Consider the following 19,793-nt stretch of genomic DNA (forward strand, 5'->3'; position numbering starts at 1 on the left):
GTTTTAAAGGTACCGTTTTCGATTTGTTATAAGCTTTGATTTCCTCAAAACAAGGTCTTTGATCGATAAATTATAACTATAAGAATGGCATTAGTTAGAGCAGCCAAAATTCTGAGGTAGCTTTTATTTTTTAAGCTTCAACTGAACAGATTTCCCGACTGTGACGTAAAAGTTTAGAGAAGAATGATCGAGCGTCGGTTTCTGTTATAACCCGTTGCCAGGTAACAAATCGACTGCTTTGCTTCATGGGAAGCGGCATTTTGCATTGGGGAAAAAGAAATTTGTAAAGGTCGTGTAGTGACAATTTTTATTGAACATCGCCAGCTTGAATATTACAGTAATTCATTTCTCGCCAACGTGTACTTCACGTAGAAGGATCAAAGAATTTTCTTGAAGTATATAATGGGAACTGAACCTTCGTGAACTGGCTTTCTTAACGCGGTGTTGGACCTGTTTACATGTAACGGGTCGACATGAAACAGGCATGGAAGAAAAGCGGAATGGGACCTGTGTTGTTTACTTAGATTTCTAAAAGAAGGAACCTTGATTGGGGATTTTTCTCTTGGATCCTAACCTCAGCAACTGGTTAAGGATTTTCGTTCTCTTGGATGGTGAATTTGTTACTTCTTGTATGAGGAAGAAGAGGAGAAAACATTTGAATACGCATCTTTGTTATTGAAAGCCACTTTCGGCGCGATATTGTTCATATTTGTGTTTTGCGATAAGATTTATATTTTGTCAAAATGAAACGTTACCAGAATGTGAAGCAACTTGGAGATGGAACTTACGGATCAGTTGCGTTAGCAAGAAATATTGAAACTGGAGAGACAGTCGCCATTAAAAAGTGAGCTGATGTGTAATTTATTGTACAGGGGTTTTTTCTGTATTTACAAGGTTACCTATTCGCATATTCTAATATTCACCTTATTAATTGGTTTCCTTGAATACCTGTTATCAATTTCCTTTTGCAGAATGAAAAGAAAGTATTATTCGTGGGAAGAATGTATAAATCTCCGTGAAGTAAAGGTGAGATAGCGGTGCACGATAACAGTTTGGGGGCCAATTTCTAACGAGTGTTGAGCGGTGTTGAAAAATGTATCTCTTTGTGCTTTTCAAAAGGAAATTCACTTCATGAATTTTTTCCTGGTAAGAAATTCCATGCCTTCAGGCAGGCATACGTAGAATGTCTAAGAAGCATGCATGTACCAGGTATAAACTGATGTCTTTTCAGCTTTTCACAGAGCTAATATCATTTGTGATAATCTCTTAATTGTTCTTAGATAATTATTGATGATCATTAACGGCATGTGCAGCCCACAAAAACACTATTTCACTGTGGATTGCTGTTCTGTTCCTTCAGCTAAATAGATGTCATGTTGTGGATGATAAAGACAATTTTGGGCATACACCCTGTTTATGCCCTTTTTTTTTTTCAAGACAAAATTCACTGAAAGTAATTATTGTTGTTATGCCTGGAAGAGGGGCTAACAACAAATTTTGGTTGAGAGGTCTGTGGGCGATATGACCAGCTCTGACCTTGAAATCAGATAGCTATTGTGTGATCTGGTGCTGCCATCATGTTGTTGCTTTAAGGATGTTTCCACTATTTTTTTGTGCAAGAGATTGCTATGCATGCATTTTACCCTCGACATCATGCATCAAGCACCCATGAAAACTTAAAATGAACTTGAAGTATGATGCTGTTAGTGGCCAATGCCACACCTTGGCATGGTTTCATGATCTTGGATGTGAGGTTACCTCAATGTTTTTGATACGTCACTTCCTCATATTTTTCTTTGTTTTAAAGGAGAAGCATGTATGTATAAGACATTTGAAACTTTTCCTCTGTGCACCCTCAAATGCTGCTATTTTGAGCTCTTCTCTTAGCTTAACTGATTGGAAGTTTCAAATGACTCCTAAAGAATAAGCTTTATGCATTGAAAAGAATGGAAACATTTGGCATAATTATTAATGCAACAGACTTACTTACATTGTACAAATAAGGTTATGCCTAATTATATGTAATAAGTACAATGTGACCATAAAGAAATCAACCAACCAAAGGTACTACTAAGTTTTGAATGGAAAAATTACCAGAAAGCACTTGAGTAGCCAAATTTTGAGTGTTAAAAAAAAAAAGAAAACTGAAAGCTCAAATTCAGAACAAAGGTCCCATAAATTTTATACAAATGGGAAAGAGGTGGACTTGGAATTTAGTCAACCCAGTGTAACTTACTGTAGTTGTCTTTTTAAATCTTCAGTCTCTCAGGAAATTGAACCATGCCAATATAGTCAAGCTGAAGGAAGTAATCAGGGAAAATGACTACTTATATTTTGTGTTTGAGTACATGAAAGAGAACCTTTACCAAATGATGAAGAGCAGGTAATCAACAAAATTAATTATTTTGTTTGTTCCCATGAGTGACTCTCAGACAATGGTTTCTCAGTAAATTATACACCTGCCTAAAGGCTCATTTGTATACACTACACCAAGGAAATACAAGTGACTCGTGTGATACTCCATGATTTATCTTGAAAGCACTTGAAAGCATTTTACCATAACTACATCAATTAATATATAGAATGTCTGGATTTATGAAAACAGTGTTAAAGAAATCAAGCATTTTTTAGCTATTTATTTTTATTTTTTATTTTTTTATTTTTTTTGGCTTTCCCCTTGGCAGCAGCTTGTAAATTGTACCTAGCATGAAATGTGGAGAACTTCTTGCTGCGTGTTTCATTTATTATTTATCTAATTTTTTTAAAATTATTTATCTCTGCCCTCCTCCCCCCCTCCTCTTCTAAATTGGTGTTAAGTTTAGCCCAGGCTACACTCGTCTGAATTTCAGTTTGCGTGGTGACTCCGAGGAGGAGGTTAAGCATCATTCCTAGCAGAATTTAGTGAAAGCCCATCTTTCTAGAATTGTACTCCAAACTTGGTTAAGTACTTAGTTTTTTTCGTATACTAAAAATTGTAAATTATTGATAAAACAATTTTACTTATTAAGATTTGAAACCCTAAAAGCTTAAAAATGGATATTAGTTAAGGCATTTACAAAACACCCAAACCTTTTGACATTTACAGTATTCACTTTTGAAAATTATAGAAAAAAATTGGGAACATAACATTAAATGTTTAGTAAGTCTTTTAGAGCTTTTTAGCCCTCATATAACTGTAATAATTATTATTTAATGAAAGATAATTCTAAATTACTACAAATTTTAATTGTTTATTTTTCAGGGACAAATTGATTCCAGAGTCCATGATTAGGAATATAATTTACCAAGTTCTCCAAGGGCTTGCTTTTATTCACAAACATGGTAAGTCTATGGCTCTATATGTACATGGAAATGCCATACAAATGCTCTCATGCACTAGGTTATTGGTAGATCAGATAAAATATTCACATTCATCCAACCTAACTCATGAGCCCATCGTTTCAAATTAAATGTCTTATTAAGCACCAGGGCCATACAGGTAGAACATCTACTCAAGGTCTTTAAAACAACAGTACGGACTGCGTGCACAGTGAGGTCCATACAAAAAAGACCAAAGGCCCATATTCTTCCAGTATGGTCCCAAGCAAGCTTGGTTATAAGAGATTTATGACACAACTGAAAGTGTTTAGGAAAACTTAAAGAGTGCAAAATAATATATTCTGATTGGTAGCTGACTAGGTGTAAACTTACTAGTATGCCTTATGTGAAAAAAAACAGAAGGGCAACAGAGTTGGAAGAAAAAGAAAAGGAATAATTTATATGACAGCAAGTTCTTACAAAACCATAAGCCATTAAACTACCAGAAAATCTTCAAGTGATTGGAGGGATCATTCGGGACTGTGCCCAGTCCAATACTTAGAGAATATATTATTGGAACGACAATGGGACAATCAATTTGTTTTAGTTTATGTGTAATAAAAATTATAATATGTATTATACAATATTGACCATGCATTAGGTCCAGATATGGAAAACTAACAAGCTGGGTTCTTTCTTCATTTTGTCTTGGTAGAGCAAGATGAAGTTGAGGTCCACTCAACTGTGCTACATGTACACCATACATAATTTTATACAGCGTAGCTCAATATTTAGGCAAGACAGTGTGCAAGTGGTCAGCAAGGCATTTAAAAGTGGCCAACAGACACAGTAATGTGTGGCACTAAATTTTTGCAGGTTCTAATTTTTGTGATTTTTTCCACAATTATAGGCAAAAAAAGTTCCTGTTAAAAACAAAATTTGTGCAAACATTTCCTCTGCAAAAATTTACTCCACTCATGAAATTATACATATTTATAAACATCACATGAAGAATCTTGTTGCTGCCATTTTATTTAAAACATGTCTTTCATTCAGAAACAAAACAATGAAATGTCATTGCTGATCCATTACCAGAGCAATCAGCCACACAAGAACATGACATAATTGTGATAGGATGACACTGATGGTGGATTACTGTGCTGGTTTAACATTTCTACGTATTGTTTTACTAATTTCAATTAAACATGACTTCCTGAAAATTGAAAAAATTAGTACCCAGCAAGAAAAACCAGTCTTTTACAATCACAAAAATTAGTTCCCACAAAATACAAAAAATTGCCGATTCCCAAAAACAATCTCCTGCAAAAATTAGTGCCACATGGTAGCATGATACTGTCCATTAGACCACCTGCAAAACAGAAAAATTTCAAATCATGATGATCAAAATGAACACAAATACAAAATTAAATGTTTTTTAATTAATATTGTCATGAACAGGGTTCTTTCATCGAGACATGAAACCAGAAAACTTGCTGTGTACAGGACCAGAGCTGGTTAAAATTGCTGATTTTGGTCTTGCCAGAGAAACCAGATCGCGTCCTCCATATACAGATTATGTCTCTACCAGATGGTATGATTATGATGAAAAACTATATTGTATGAGTTTTAAAACTCATGACAAAATAATCAAAGCAAAGTTTATAGACATTTCCTCTTCAATCCCAAATGCATCATCCATTTAAACTGCTTTTCTGTGATCTGAGACGTGCACAGGCTAGGCAGTAAATGTGACAAGTGCAGCTCAGATCATAAACAAAGCACTTATATCCCGGGACTCATGTGTGCTATATGCATGCATGTGTAGACTGTATTATTTTAAATATATTTTTCCTGAGCATGAACTGGTTCTGCAGTCAAACAGTCAGCAGGGTTGCCATGTGTATTCAACTAGTGAGCACTACAGTATATTCAAGTACAATGGAAGCCCTGCTGTACAGTCACCCCGTTAATAATACGACCACCTAGTTGTTATGGTCACTTTTTTCTGACCCAAACAAAAGCTTAGTAAGACATTTTCTTATTTTAAGAATCCCTTTAAAACAGCCACCCTGTTAATACAGCCAGATTTTTGAAGCCTGTTGGTGACTAGATTAATGGGGTTCCACTGTACATGTATGCATGTGCATGAAGTGCCTTGCTGTTGTGGTTAACTTGGTTGATAATTGTGAGTCAATTGTGTCCGATCAGCACTTTACATACACAGCTATTTATTTATGTGATTTACTTGTGTGCATTTATTTTAAAAGTATAATTTCCTGATTGTAAATCACAGCATGGCAACCAAGTGTTTGCCATTATCAAACTCTGCACACTGTTACAAGTCATGTACAATTTGTACGTTATGTTGTTTATACATTCTGTATGATTTTGCAGGTACCGTGCACCTGAGGTGTTGTTACGTTCTACAAACTACAGTTCACCAATTGACGTCTGGGCTGTGGGGTGTATTATGGCAGAACTTTACACACTCAGGCCACTTTTTCCAGGCAGTAGTGAAGTTGATGAAATTTTTAAAATATGCGCAGTGCTTGGCACCCCATCAAAGGTTTGTTAAGTTGTTTATTTAAATTTGCCCATTAGCATGTTTTCAGGCTCATGGCACTTTTAACTGCTCCTTATAATTAGGCTATCTTCATGTTGTCGAATTTTGTTTAGGTTTCATGTTGAACCACAGACATCATTTAGTCTTTGGTCCATTTACCTTGGTCCAGTTGCCTGACTTGAGAGAAATTAAATAATTTCTAATTATGATTACAAGTGTCTCAGTGATTTATTTATTTATAATTGTTCATTATCAGGAAGACTGGCCAGAAGGCCACCAGTTGGCAGCTAACATGAAGTTCAAGTTCATGCAAGTGGTATGACCTGAACTCTTAACTCTTGCTACAGATAGCTGATAAGTTGGAAGTGTTAAAAGTATTTCACATCTGATAGAAACTTTACTTAGGTGTCCAGGTTCCCACTTGAACCTAAAACATGCCATTCAGGGACATTGGATTAATAACAGCTACTGTATAGTTGATTATATGAAATATATATTGAGGACCTGTAAAATAAAAATACAGGTGAACCATGCTTTCTCTGGGGAAATGAAAAAGGTTTAGATATCGGGGGTTGAGATAGCTGATAATATGTGACTGAAAATTTATATCTAAAGGAAAATGATTTGAGTCTCAGATACCAGGGAGTTGAAGACCTAGAGGGGGGAACTCCCACACCTTTTAGGGGTTAAAAATGCGTGTTTGGCACCTCTTATGGTGTTCAACCTTAAAAGGTCCTCAGTGGGAGCTTTAGTAGCCGTTAACCTTTTGGGTTATTGAGCAGAAAGAAGTCATATTTGTCAGTTTATGTGTTGTTTTAGAATTGGTACCTCTGGGGTGAAAAAAATTCCAGTCACACTCACAAAACAGGATATTGGTACCTCATACAGATTCTTTTCAAAATCTTTGATGAGCACTCCCGTCCTTTTCATATGGGATTCCCCCCGCCCCGGTTCAAGATAATCAAGTTTGAGCAAGCAAGGTTCTACTGTAAGTGTCTTATACTCAGCTTGGAAAATCTCTCATAATGTTACATTGTTCTCAGATTGCAACACCTTTGAAAGAGTTGATTCCAAATGCCAGCCCTGAAGCCATTCAGTTGATGAGAGACATGCTACTGTGGGATCCAAAAAAGCGACCAACATGCGCACAAGCACTGAAATATCCTTACTTCCAAGTTGGGCAAAACCTGCCTAAACCTGCCCCACAAATAAAACCTTTACAGCAAAGACAGCCTCCCCAACCACCACAACAACAATACCAACAGCCAGTTCAAGAGAGGAAAGATTCTGTCAATTCGGGCTTTGGTAGTGGAAATGAAAACAGGAGGTTTGGTGGAGAGGCAGGTACTGTCAGAAAAGTTCCTGTGGCAAAGGCTGGCAATGCCCTTAGTTATGGGAGTGCCCGGAAAAGATGGGGTGAAGGCAGTGGAGTTAAAGACAGCACTGATGAATTTGAATCCCTGCTTAGTGAGATTGATACAAGTAATACATCAGCATTCACTAAGAAGGTTGGTGCTATTGATATTTTTTCAACCATTAATAATATTCATCAAGTTTAAACAAAGGAAACAACAACCATGATGGTGTTTGGATATCTGATCGTAATTAGCATAGAAGTTACAATTATTATTCTCCATTTTCTCTTTAAGTTTTTAAGTTGTAGATATAGTTGAGAAGGTATACATGTGTATCAAACATTCAAGACAGTGTTTGACCATATTTCCAAATTCTCTCAAAAATGCTCCACTTTGCATCGTAGTTTCAACCTCTTCTGTGTTTGGAAAGTTGCTCAAACACAGTCATTGTTATTTGATATATAATACAACAGGGTGAAAAGGTAACAGGGGCAGATCCAGGGGTGCACCACTAAGGAATGGGGTAACACTAATAAACCACATAGTTTTTTTGCAGAATACCAGTTATATTAGAAAGCCGCACCCTCCCCCTAGATCTGCCCCTGGGTAATGTTTGAACCTCACTCATACCTTCATTTACAGCTGTAAGCAGACTGAAAGAATGCATGTCAAATCAGTGAAAAGTACTAAGCTCTTGCCTTTTTTCTGTATTTCAACTGACAAACTGTTCTTTACATTGTTGGAAATGTTTGTGTCGCACAGTTTATGAATGTGTGGATCATTTGCGAAAAAGCTGAATGTCTTATGAAAGATACTTTTGATCTTGCAATCACAACATACATGTGCAATGCAATGTTAAAAACAGAGACCACAACTTGTCTGGTAGTGTTAATTTGCCTCAATGGAAGTGGGAATAGTTTCTACATGTATATTTTCAAAGGCTCAAGTAATCTGGTAATCCATCCCGCAGGATCCCAGATGGTTTCATGTTTGTGGAAGTTTTGAATTACAGTAATGATTCAATTTAGGGTCCTCCTTCCAGTAAGTGCCCCCTTTCAAATAAGCACCCCCTTCGAATGTGTTTTTATTAATGAGCACCCCCATTCCAATAAGTGCCCTCGTCCTAGTAAGTGCCACTCTTCTAATATTTTAATATTAGAGAGACGTCAGGGGACATATCAACAGGGGTTCATACTGTATTACAGTTTTGAACATTCAGCTGTTTCCCAAAAAAGAAATAAGCTCCCTGTCCTGAATAAGCACCCTGTCTCAAATAAGTGCCCTCCCTTGAGGTAGCAAAAGTAAAGACGAGCCTGGGCGCTAAATCGATTCAATCATTATGGTATCAATGGTTTGAGAAATCATTAGTGAAAAGATGGTGTTTGAGTAGAGTAATCAAAACAAAACGACTTTTGGCTGTAGTTATCAGGATATTCAAGGGTTTGAGAAATCAAGATTCAAACTATACTGTCTAACTAATCTAATGTTACTTTTGAAGCCTCCTGTTCAGAGGACAGACCCAATTGATTCCTTCTCAAGGTTAGTTAAGTTTGATCATTGATATTAATAATTTCAAAGATTTGTACCAAGCCAATGGATTGAAGGATCCAGAAAGCTTACTGTAGTTGTGGTGCTGAGCTCCAATAGCATTGAGCATCTGGTAGTATTGCTATTCTCCTGGGATGGACAGCTTGATTGTTGCAGATGCCTCCACCCCACCCCACCCCAGTATTTTGTTAAGTATTTTCTAAGAGTTTGTGGGTACCAATTTGCTGAACTGGGTGAAAAGAGGCACTGTGAGAATAAAGCATCTTGTCCAAGGCTACAATACAAAAGTTCTGGTCAAGGCTTGACCACAAGTCACCACCCTGAGTTTTATTTATCTTGTCAGCTAATGGCTCATGCATGAAGCACTCAGGCCATAAATATATGGGGAAAACCAGGGAATGGTATCTGGGTACAACACCTACCAAGAAAACAAGGTCTACAAGGAGATGATTTCAAGCCAAGTGAGCGGGTGGACTGTAGAATTGACTAAACACGGGCTGAGCTCTAACAAAGATATGTCCTAAACTAATTTACATGCCCCTTGATTTCACAGTGTGCAACGCGATTCAGGTGTTAACAGAAAGACACCACCGAGTGCCAAACAGCATTACATGAAACAAGCTCGATACTTCCCTGGTTCAACAATGAACGCGCAACCTCAGGTGACTCACAACCCAGCGCCCTCAATGTACACTAGAAAAGTCTCCTATGGAAAGACAGGGAATGCTGTGGGAGGCAGCACGTACGTGCCATCTTTTGGCGGTGGGACACAAAACAGAGCTGGTGGTGTTGGAGGTATGTAACAGGCCCATTCAGCACAATTCAGTGATCTTCAATTAGTGTGCATCTTGTTATTTAACATTAAGTAGCATAATGGTCATCTACTGTAATTCAGTTAGTCACTGCATCTTCGTTTTTGGCAAAGCAAACTGCTTGCCTCAGGTCCTTTAACACAAAATAACATTTAACTGCAAGAAATATTTTCCCATATCTTCTGGGACTTGCGCAAGTAGTGTCACGTGATGCCTGTGATTGGATCCCTGGGTTGACGCTACCAGCTGATTGGTTATTATCCATTCCACATTGCATTCTTTTGACCATTCTCTTGTATCTATAACTGTAGGTATTGGCTGGAAACCACCAATACTTACCAAGCAAGGTAGTGGTACAAATATTTACCAGCCTCCTGGGGCACGCTTGGGTGTTGGAACTGACTGGAGTTCAAAGTGAGTTTAGAGATAAGTTTTCTATTCCATTATTTTGCGACATCTTTTTTTAAATGTTATTTTCATTTGAAGTGGGTAAATTTTAAATGAGGAGTTTAGTCTCACCTTCTTATCCCTAACACAATCCGTTTAAAACTTACTTGAAGTAGATTTACAAAAGTTTGGAAACCATTCAAGGTGACTGCTGGGCTGGTGTCATCTTTCGAAGTGTTTTGTGAGCGACTGTTATGGAGTAATCTCTGCTCCAACTATTATTTATAAGACACATAAACTGACATGTGGTATACACAAAGTTATAGTAATAGAGAAAACACTACAAAATCAATCTCCCAGGATGGAGTTTTGCAGAAGACCAGATACGCCGGAACTCTGGTACTGTAGTATAAAAAGGCTTGGCCTTGATAAGCACCTGTCCCTCAAAAGTTATCTCCTATTACATGTATGTTCGGAAGGAACAGTTAAACTTACAGCTTCTATTTATATTGTACATCATTGTAACTCACATCTTATCTTATACCAATTTCAGATATAAAGGACGGTCTTGAGAGAGTGATCAATCGTTTATTCATTAGGTATTGTGTTAGAATATCTATAATCTACACTTTTAGTTCAATGTACATATAATTATAAATATCGTTGTAAACTCAGTGGAGACCATCAGTCATTCTAAATTGATATACTCCTCATTTAATATGTTTCAATTGTAAGAAACAATTTAATTTCTTATTTTTAGGTGTCAAAAATCTTGACTGAGCTTTGATGTAAATGTAAACGATTTCTTAAACCAAAACAGTAGTGGGCAAAAGCTCTTAAGTATTGTTGGTAATTGTAGGTAGTCAATCAAATGTATTATAGTCCAGGTGTTTTTAATTGCATCAAGCAATTGTTCAGGAATATTTGGAATCGTTAGCTGAGGGAACGGGATATTTATTTGTTCGATCAGGGGATGAACGTATTCTAGCAGTTGAATTGAGTTGCGTAGCAACAAGTATGAGTGTCTGTAAGTAAAGAAGTAATAACAAACTCCCTTTGTTGTAAATTCCTAAATCTTCTGAGAGATTTAATCTTGAATTCATGTCAACAAGGCAGCTCTGTGTTTTTTTTTAGTTTAATTGTTTCCTACAGGGTTATCCTGTACTACGAACATTACTGGCCTACTCAAAGTTTTTGTGATACGTTTTTTAAAGACCTGCATGCTCAAAGCAACATAGCAATGCTTTCCGTTTGTTAATTTATTTATTTAATTTATTGTCTAAATGAAATATTGAAATGTCAGTTCTTGTTCTTGTTCTTGTTTTGTGAGGCGCGGTGGCCTCATGGTTAGTGCGCTCGTCTCCGGCCCTTGTGTTGTGTTCTTGTGCAAGACACTTAACTCTCACAGTGCCTCTCTTCACCGAGGTGTATAAATGGGTACCGACGAACTTAATACTGGGGGTAACCTTGCGATGTACTAGCATCCCATCCAGGGGGGAGTAGAAATACTCCTAGTCATTTCATGCTACAGAAACTGGGATAAACTCCGGCTTGGCTCGCATGCAGAGTTAACCTTACCTTACCAATTCTTTGTTCTTACAGTGTGTTTTCGCCACGTTAGAAACGAGAAGAACCTGGGCAAGTTTTCTCGTCTCGCAGTGGCTTGTGGAACTGTTACTGGGAATAAAACAAAAGACCAGAAGGTGTATTGTCCCTAGTAACAATCCCACAGGAGACTGCTAAATGGCACTCGCCACAGATATCTTCTTGTCGATAAAGAATTGAATTGAAAATGGTATAATTGTACAATTGTTTAATTCCCAAGACCTATTTACAGGTTAGGTCACGTTCTCTGTTCCACATTTAATGGTATGTGCTTGTCATGCGTAAAGAATCTACTTATAGAGGCATGCGAATGGCAACCTTCCAAGCTGGCGGACATATCTTGGATTTGAACGCCCGTAACTGGGAGGCTTTACACAGGCTAGAGCAACCTACTTATTGGACACTTATTAGGCTCATGTGCGAGCAGACAGCTTGACGAGTTCAAACTCCCATATAAAAATAACGGGGATGCTCGTAGTACGTTTTAGAGGGGTTAAAATCGCGGTTTTGGTACCTTAGGGTGTTCAGCCTCAAAAGGTCCACAGCGGCAGCCTTTGCAGTACCTTTTAGGGTATCGAGCCAAAAAAAATGACGGGAGATATGTTGTACCTCTTAGGGGATGTCGTACCTCTTAGGGGATGTGATGGTACCTCTTGGGGGTGAAAATCATTTCAAGCCACGCCCACAAAACAGGCTTTTGGTACCTCTTAGGGGTTCTTTTCAAATTTTCTTGCGAGCACCCCCGTCCTTTTTACATGGAGTTCCCCCGGGAGTTCAAAGTGTGTCTATGTTGTAGGTTGCATGCCTGTTCTAGGCTGTCGGTCAGTACGAAGAGACGATCGAAAAAGCAAACGGGCGAAATGGAAGGGCCGCATTCCCAGTTAGCTTCCTGGTCCCGCTCATTCTTGAATTATCTCTCTCTCTACACATGGAGGGAATGGCGGGAAAGGGCGGGAACCTGAACAGTAATGCTTCTTATCCCAGACTCCTCCCAAGCTTACTGTAGCCGCACGTGCTAACATGGCCATTATGTGTTTGAGAGGCTGGAAGGGAGTATAATTGATCCCAGACTCAAAGAAGCTAGTTTTCACATTAACAGAGTGTCAACTGAAACAACCTTTTTAAGACCAAAGTTGTTTCGGTACAATATTTTTTTTCCGGGTTTTGCAAGTTGTGGAAGCATTGTGATCAAATATGGTTACAGGGTTCACATGGAACCTTGAAAGTTAAATGCGTTGAAAGTGTTTGAAAATTGTACTTGTGTCTGAAATATCAGTAATGTCGACCTCATGGTTTCCTGGGATGTCTAGGTCACTTTAAAGCGAAAATGAAAGAACGAACAAAGAACCGGCAAAAATAAACTCAACAGCATCCTTTAGTCACTTTCGTTTGCTTTCAACGGAAAAGCTCCAGTTCAACTCTTGAATGGGTTTATAATTACGCCGGATTTGCGGAGGCTGTCTTATCTTCTGTGTCTTAGGTACAGGAAAAGAAATGTCATTCTTGAATTGGTCAGCTTCCATTAGTACATGTATAGGTGATCGTTTGAATGCGAGTGCAATTAAGTCAACGGGTGATGTTTGGAGATTCTCTCAAAATTGCACGGACCTTCAGGCGAGTGCAATTTGGAAAAAAAATCAAATACCACAAGTCAGTGCATTGCTCGAGCTTTCATAAGATTACTTATTTATTACACGACTGAGAAAATTACGGAAAAGCACGCAATAAAATGGCTTGCTCTCAGCTAATCACAATGAAGTAAATTCTACAGTCACATATAAGAAACTGAAGCTTTTCTTCGCGATAGAATCGTGGAAAGTGGAGTACCCGGTGATCGAACGAGTATTCAAATCACACAAAAAAGTATTCTGTAATGTATCGATCTAATAGATACATCAACATCCCCCCCCCCCCACCCCCCCGCACGGCACACTCCGGGCAGTTGACAAGTTCATATGACCCGGAGGCGGGAATTTGACGCCTGTGGTTGATATTGGGATGGGGTATTCGACACCATATGGGAGGGGTAAAGCAGGATTTGAAAAAGTTACATCGTAATCATGATGAAGCTAGAGGGCATCAAGAGACAACAACGTTCTTTTCTAGGTTGCGGCTAGCAAAAAACGCCTTGGAAGACTTTGTGTTGGGTTTGAAGGTAAATATAAACATCTTTGCTCGTGAAAATTTAATCAATTTTATATTGAAATGATATATGAACAGTTGGGATACAATGGAGGATCAAAGTTAGTGTTCCAAGGTGATTTTTTTTCCGTGCTTAAGAATTCTGAAAACCGATTCTTCACACGAATTTCCGAGAACAGTCAAACAAAAACCAGGTTTGCTGATCAAGCCCTTTCTTTCGCTCATTAACAGATTATGAAGCTTAGCTGGCATATCTAAAAAAAGCAACAATAAATAAAAAATTAAACCTACAATCTACCGCCGACATCAAGGACTGTGACAATGGAAAAAAAAATCAAATGTACAAATATAATTTCGTTTAATTTGAAAGTGGGGGCAATTTCCATGTAAATTGGTGACAGATTTCTCCTGTCCCAACTTGGCCATTTTTTGCGACTCATCTGTGTTAATAAAAATATATCATCACATATTTATTGTCAATAAATGTATTATTGAAGGTTCCCGTTTGTTTTAAATGATAATCTTTTTCTGTCAACATGAACTTCTCCAGCTTTCAACTCGAATTAGAAATCAGAATTGCTTTCATAGTGGCTGTATGTTGAATTTACTTGGCGTTTCTACGCCGACGAAACGCCGGAACTGAATTAACACAGAACACCTGTCTTCGCTCTAACTGTTCTTCCTGGTATTCAAATGAAATATAAAGCAAATCGACTGATCGCAAAACCTATTTGTCAATTTCCTCTTATAACAATTCATAAATGCACTTTTTGTTTTTTTGTTTCAGACCATTGGACGATTCGGTCAATGCGTTTTCGGTGTACATCTCTAATTCAGTTCTCCCCAGTCGAATTAACAATTCTGTAATTAAAATTTGACAAACGGAGGGAGCAAAGGGCTTCGATTGCAACAGCTGCCGACTAGATGTTAATTCCACGCAGATTAACATTTCACGCAGCGGAGTATTACTTTTGACTGCGAGCGATATTTTTATCGAGACCAACCGTCCCAAAACTTTATGTAAGACAATATTTACACACACAAGCAAGCTACTTTTTAACAGTTGTCGGCGATGTCACACGTGTATTCGAGACAGCAAATTCGTTCCTCAAGATCCACGCAGAGTAAAGGAGAACTTTCTTATCAAAGACATTTTCCTCATTTCGACCTGAACAGCCGGGCAGTGAAATTGCCCCCAATTATAAAGAACGAGTTGCTAGTTGGTCGCGTTGGGCAAGGTAACTCACATTCAGCTACGAGGTCGAAAGAAACTTTAACTGTTTCATTTCCCAAAATCTCTGACGCTCTATCGCAAAACAGTCGGAATGGGAGTGCATCACCGCGACACAAGACGGAAAGCAAAAAAGCGCCGGTAAAACATGTCGAGAAAGCACCGATTAACTTTCCAAACTCCTACACAGTATTACCTCCGATAGGAAAAACAAACTCATGGAGGGCTCAGAACGGATATTCGTCCCCTCAATTACCTCCGGAAAATGGCGGAAAAGTCCCGATATCGGCCCAAGACCAGATGAAAAGTCGACGAAGGATGTCTCCTCAGAGGAAACGCTCAGATCATGCATTGCCGCCGCCTTCACCGACCACCATAAACATCCCAGATCCAGCGAGAAATAAAGAAAGCTTTTCAACAACCTCGTTCGTTGACATTTCAATTGCGGTCGAGAATCAGAATGAAACCGAAAAGCAGACTGTGTTCGTGTCCGACACCAGTACAGCAAGTTCAACATTAGCTGAAGATGCTATTGCTGATAACAAACAACCGAGCCTGTCCAACGAAGACATTCAAATGACAGAATGTGATACTGTACATCTGTTAGAGAAGCTTGAACTGACGAAAGAGGCTCAGGAGTTCTTGGAATGCGACCAAAGTAAGCGCAGGCCAGCGACTTGTATAGAAATTGACCCTTCGCTGAAAAAAGCTGTCGATATAATAAGGGATAATTTACTGCGTCAGACCATGGAGGAATTGTGCATGATGTGGTAAAAGAAATACCGTGATCGACCAAAATTAATTCTCAGTGATCGCACTGTAGTAGGGACGCTCACTTTGGCACTGAAAATGTATTCCTGGGTAACTGCGCCAAAATACGGCTTCCGTCTACAAAGAGTCGGCTTAAAATTTCACGTGCGTTTTTTAAAATGAGGAAAAACTTAATTTGAGCTCTGTTTGGGTTTAAAATGTTTACCAGAGAGCGCTCTCACCATGACCACCTGAAATGATTATCGACTGTAAATATAACATGTAAAATTGATAAGAAAAAAGTCGAAAATTGGAGCGATAACTGAAGCGCAAATAATAATAAAATACTTTTATAAATAGAATTACGCTTTTTGGTGTTGAAAGTCCATAAGATTGTTTTAGTGTCTGAGTATACTATATTAAAATCATTTCGTCTACAGATCGCTGTCGGCGGCGATCACTGCTTCGCTCAGTGTTTTTAAGATAATGGAGCTGATTAGATAAAGCGGAAACAGCAAACGTTGAGTGAATTTTGCTGATCATAATTTCAATTTTGATAAATTGACCAGTGACATCTTGAGGGATCTTACAATATCACATCATGAATTATTCACTGTTTAATAGGATTCAATTGGGTTTACTTCAGGATTACTGTGAAAAAAGTGAAAACTCTGTCTCATTAAAATTAAAATATGTTCTAGCAGTACAATTTTGTAATACAAAGAAAGAAAAACACAACACGAAAGGAAATATATATACATATGTAAAAATAAAATGAAAACACAAAACATGCGGAGTATTACCATAATTTTCTGTTCACGCGTCATTTCACTGCCACTACATGACGTCCGCGTCTGAGCGGCATATCAGGCAATCTCATAACATTTTCTCAAGTATTTGTTAAGATCTTCATCGATGCCAACTCTTAAGTTGCCATCCGTGCACATCGACGTTACGTAATCAGACGAACAGATCTACACGAGAGCTAATGCATCAGTCAAGTCAAGCAGTACCCATCCACATCCCCGGCGGGAATAGCCGAGAATTTGCTCTCGTCTTGATCCCGATTTGAGATTTTATTATTGCCCTGGGGCCGGGCATTTTCCTACCCCTGGGACATCCCCAGAACGTTTGGTACCCTTGTGATCTTGGCCTCGCATGTGGCGGAGAACGCAAACATGATGTTGGTCTCTTATCAATTTCATCTCCTGTGTATCACATATTGATCAAATGAAATAACTCCATTTCATTTACGATTCATGAAAATTTTAGCAGTGTCATGGCCAGGGGATGGGGCGTTTGCCTTCTTTTTCGTTCTCACCCTGGGGTAGTGGACCCACTTATTTGTCCCAACCCTGGGGAATTTACCATCCTTTTGAAAAAAAAAAACAATGCCTGGGGTTGGATAGGGACGGGAGGGAATGGGGATTAATGGCCTGTTTTGACCACAAGCTGGTGTTGTTCTTGTTGGTCCCGAGTTCAACTCCTCTGTTACTCTTGTAAATAGCCAACTGGTCTGTCTTGTTTTTGCCTTGTTGTGTCCATTTCATTATGTGCTTCATCATTTGTTCCCACTGGCCTCGAAAAACCCATTGCGGCAGTGGTGATATTTACTTATTTATCATGTGTTCTTATTGTGTTATGTGACGTCACACTTTTCAGAGTGTTCTTGAGTGTCCAAGTCTGTTCCCTCGACTGAACTGTCGTCAAAAGTTTTAAGTAACGCCGTGTGTGACATTCTCCAATATGATACCAACAGTCAAGGCCTTCCAATACAAAGTAGTTAATTCTATTCCCTACACTAACAGCAAACTATGCAAAATTGGATTTAGAATTAATGATGCATGTACTTTTTGTAATGATGAACCTGAGACTTTATATCACCTTTTCTATGAATGCCCTCACTCCAAAACGTTCTGGACTGATTTCGAATCGTACTGGTACCATCTATTGGATCAGCCAATCCATCTTTCTGCACAAAACGTTTTATTTGGAGTTTTATCCAAACAATGCTCTATCAAATTTATTAAACTATTTCATAGTAATTGGAAAATTCTTCTTGTGGGACAGGAGAAGAAGCCAAACACTTCCTAAATTTCAAGGACTGCAATCGAAACTTAAGATTAAATATGAAACAGTATGAAAGTGAAAAAACTATCAACAAGAAAAACTTCTAGGAAAAGGTTGTTGTTATTCATCGTGGTGGATGCAATAATAAAGTGTATTATCGTTTGTCTCACGATGTAGTCACTTGAGATGTAGATCGCGACGTTTCGACTGCTTACTGCTAGTCTTCTTCAGGCGATAAGGTCGACTGATTGCACGGTATCATTTATATCACAAAGGTCGGCTGTGATTGGTGCATTTCGATCCTCCTATTGTTCCATTGTTCCGGCGAGTAGCTGTTCCCTCAGTGGTCTGCTGTTGTACCGTTCTCCTGTTGTTGTGTTTCTTGATCGTGGGTATCCATGCTTGAGGAATTTCAATTCCACTATCTCAATTCCCACTATTTCAATTCCACTATCCCTAACAACATCAACAGGGATAGTGGAATTGAAATTCCTGAAGCATGGATACCCACGATCAAGAAACACAACAACAGGAGAACGGTACAACAGCGGACCACTGAGGGAACAGCTACTCGCCGGAACAATGGAACAATAGGAGGATCGAAATGCACCAATCACAGCCGACCTTTGTGATATAAATGATACCATGCAATCAGTCGACCTTATCGCCTGAAGAAGACTAGCAGTAAGCAGTCGAAACGTCGCGATCTACATCTCAAGTGACTACATCGTGAGACAAACGATGATACACTTTATTAAGAAAAACTTCTTTGAAAAGAAATGGGTGCTCACTCCACTCTAATTAATTATACCCATCTTATTTTATTGCTTTTTTATTTTAATCTGAACGTATCTTTTATTTTGTTGCTCATTGCTATAATATGAATGTAAGTAGCATCAGGAATCGTATTATTTTGTAAGTAGTGTAAGAATTGGTATCGCAAGTTAGTGAAGTAATCGTATTGTTTTGTAGAGTAAGTTATGCAAATTGTATTATTGTAAGTAGCACCTGTAATTGCATTGTATTGTAAGCAGTGTAAGTACTGCGTAAGTAATTGAATTGTATAAAAGGTTTTTACGGTAATGTAATGGACTTTAGTAGTTGTAGTACTGATGTAAATTGTGTAAGTAGACGTACCAGTGTTGTAAGTAGTGTGAATCACAATTAAAGTTAATTGAAAAAAAAGCGATACCAGCAGAAAAAGAAATTATTCGAATGGCAATTAAAATAGGCTACTTTTAGACGAAGAAAAAAAAGCCATCGATTTCCGACTGACCCCGTAGTTTAAATAAGATAGGTTGCTAAGCAACATGATGTCATGATGTTTCTAAGTAACGGAAGCTAATTGACGTCACAATTGCTAGTATGCCCGGGAATACTACTTCTAGTTGTACAGTGCTCTGATTGGTTCATACGCATAGAAAAAAAGTTCGATGTTTGAATTATGATCAACGAGAAACAAATTCAATCTAATGAACTGATTGTAAAGTTCTTTGTGTTTGCATGGGGGTTTCTAATTGAAATTATGAGATATATAATAAAAATTGTGTTTTGTGCACGGTCAAGGCCAAAAAAGAAACAAAAACATATACGACAAAGAACGTCTTTTGGCTTCATAACCATTCCTCTCTATTAATTATGGCACGACTTAGGAGGGTACATAGGAAGTAGTAGCCCGCGTAACCGTGAAGTGTTTTCGTACGAAGATCGTTTCCCGCATTCTGGCCGCGCAAAATTGAAGCGAGAGCAAAAAATCGACAAAGCAAGGGGTGGTGGGGCGAGCGAGAGTTACGGGTAAGCACTCTCATCGCTCGCCCCACCAACCCCCGCTTCGTCGATATTTTCGCTCTCGCTTCAATTTGCGCGCGGTCAGTATGCGGAAAAACCTTTTCGTACGGGAACGCTTGCTACCCGGGGTATCGGGAGATAGAAACATCCAGCACCTTATTTACGGCGAAGTGAACATTAAGTTTTTAAGTGAGAGAATCTATATGTTAACAAGAAATCAAGCAATCATTCACTCTTTTTGGCTT

The 19,793-nt window shown here is 38.4% G+C and overlaps 2 protein-coding genes across 2 annotated transcripts; both read left to right on the forward strand.

Annotated features, from left to right (window-relative positions):
* Positions 1-229: 229 nt before the first annotated feature.
* On the forward strand, positions 230-11,264 carry LOC110059987 (serine/threonine-protein kinase ICK-like). The gene is made up of 12 exons (XM_020766705.2): positions 230-844; positions 972-1,026; positions 2,262-2,383; positions 3,242-3,321; positions 4,756-4,888; positions 5,692-5,863; positions 6,117-6,176; positions 6,904-7,368; positions 8,714-8,754; positions 9,317-9,558; positions 9,887-9,989; positions 10,516-11,264. The coding sequence occupies exons 1-12, from the start codon at positions 744-746 to the stop codon at positions 10,532-10,534; spliced, it is 1,593 nt and encodes a 530-aa protein (XP_020622364.1). The 5' UTR covers positions 230-743; the 3' UTR covers positions 10,535-11,264.
* A 2,218-nt stretch (positions 11,265-13,482) lies between these two features.
* On the forward strand, positions 13,483-18,524 carry LOC110059943 (uncharacterized). Its single transcript, XM_020766657.2, has one exon. The coding sequence runs from the start codon at positions 14,782-14,784 to the stop codon at positions 15,712-15,714; it is 933 nt and encodes a 310-aa protein (XP_020622316.2). The 5' UTR covers positions 13,483-14,781; the 3' UTR covers positions 15,715-18,524.
* The last annotated feature ends 1,269 nt before the right edge of the window (positions 18,525-19,793 follow it).

Source organism: Orbicella faveolata, unplaced genomic scaffold (assembly GCF_042242905.1).
Source record: "Orbicella faveolata isolate gen_17 unplaced genomic scaffold, um_ofav_v1 contig_47, whole genome shotgun sequence".
NCBI lineage: Eukaryota > Metazoa > Cnidaria > Anthozoa > Scleractinia > Merulinidae > Orbicella > Orbicella faveolata.

Coding starts and splice junctions, on each gene's coding strand:
- LOC110059987 (XM_020766705.2), top strand. CDS start 744: ATGAAACGTTACCAGAATGTGAAGCAACTTGGAGATGGAACTTACGGA. Junction 2,384..3,241: donor TACCAAATGATGAAGAGCAG/GTAATCAACAAA, acceptor TTTATTTTTCAG/GGACAAATTGATTCCAGAGT. Junction 9,559..9,886: donor CAGAGCTGGTGGTGTTGGAG/GTATGTAACAGG, acceptor CTATAACTGTAG/GTATTGGCTGGAAACCACCA.
- LOC110059943 (XM_020766657.2), top strand. CDS start 14,782: ATGTCACACGTGTATTCGAGACAGCAAATTCGTTCCTCAAGATCCACG.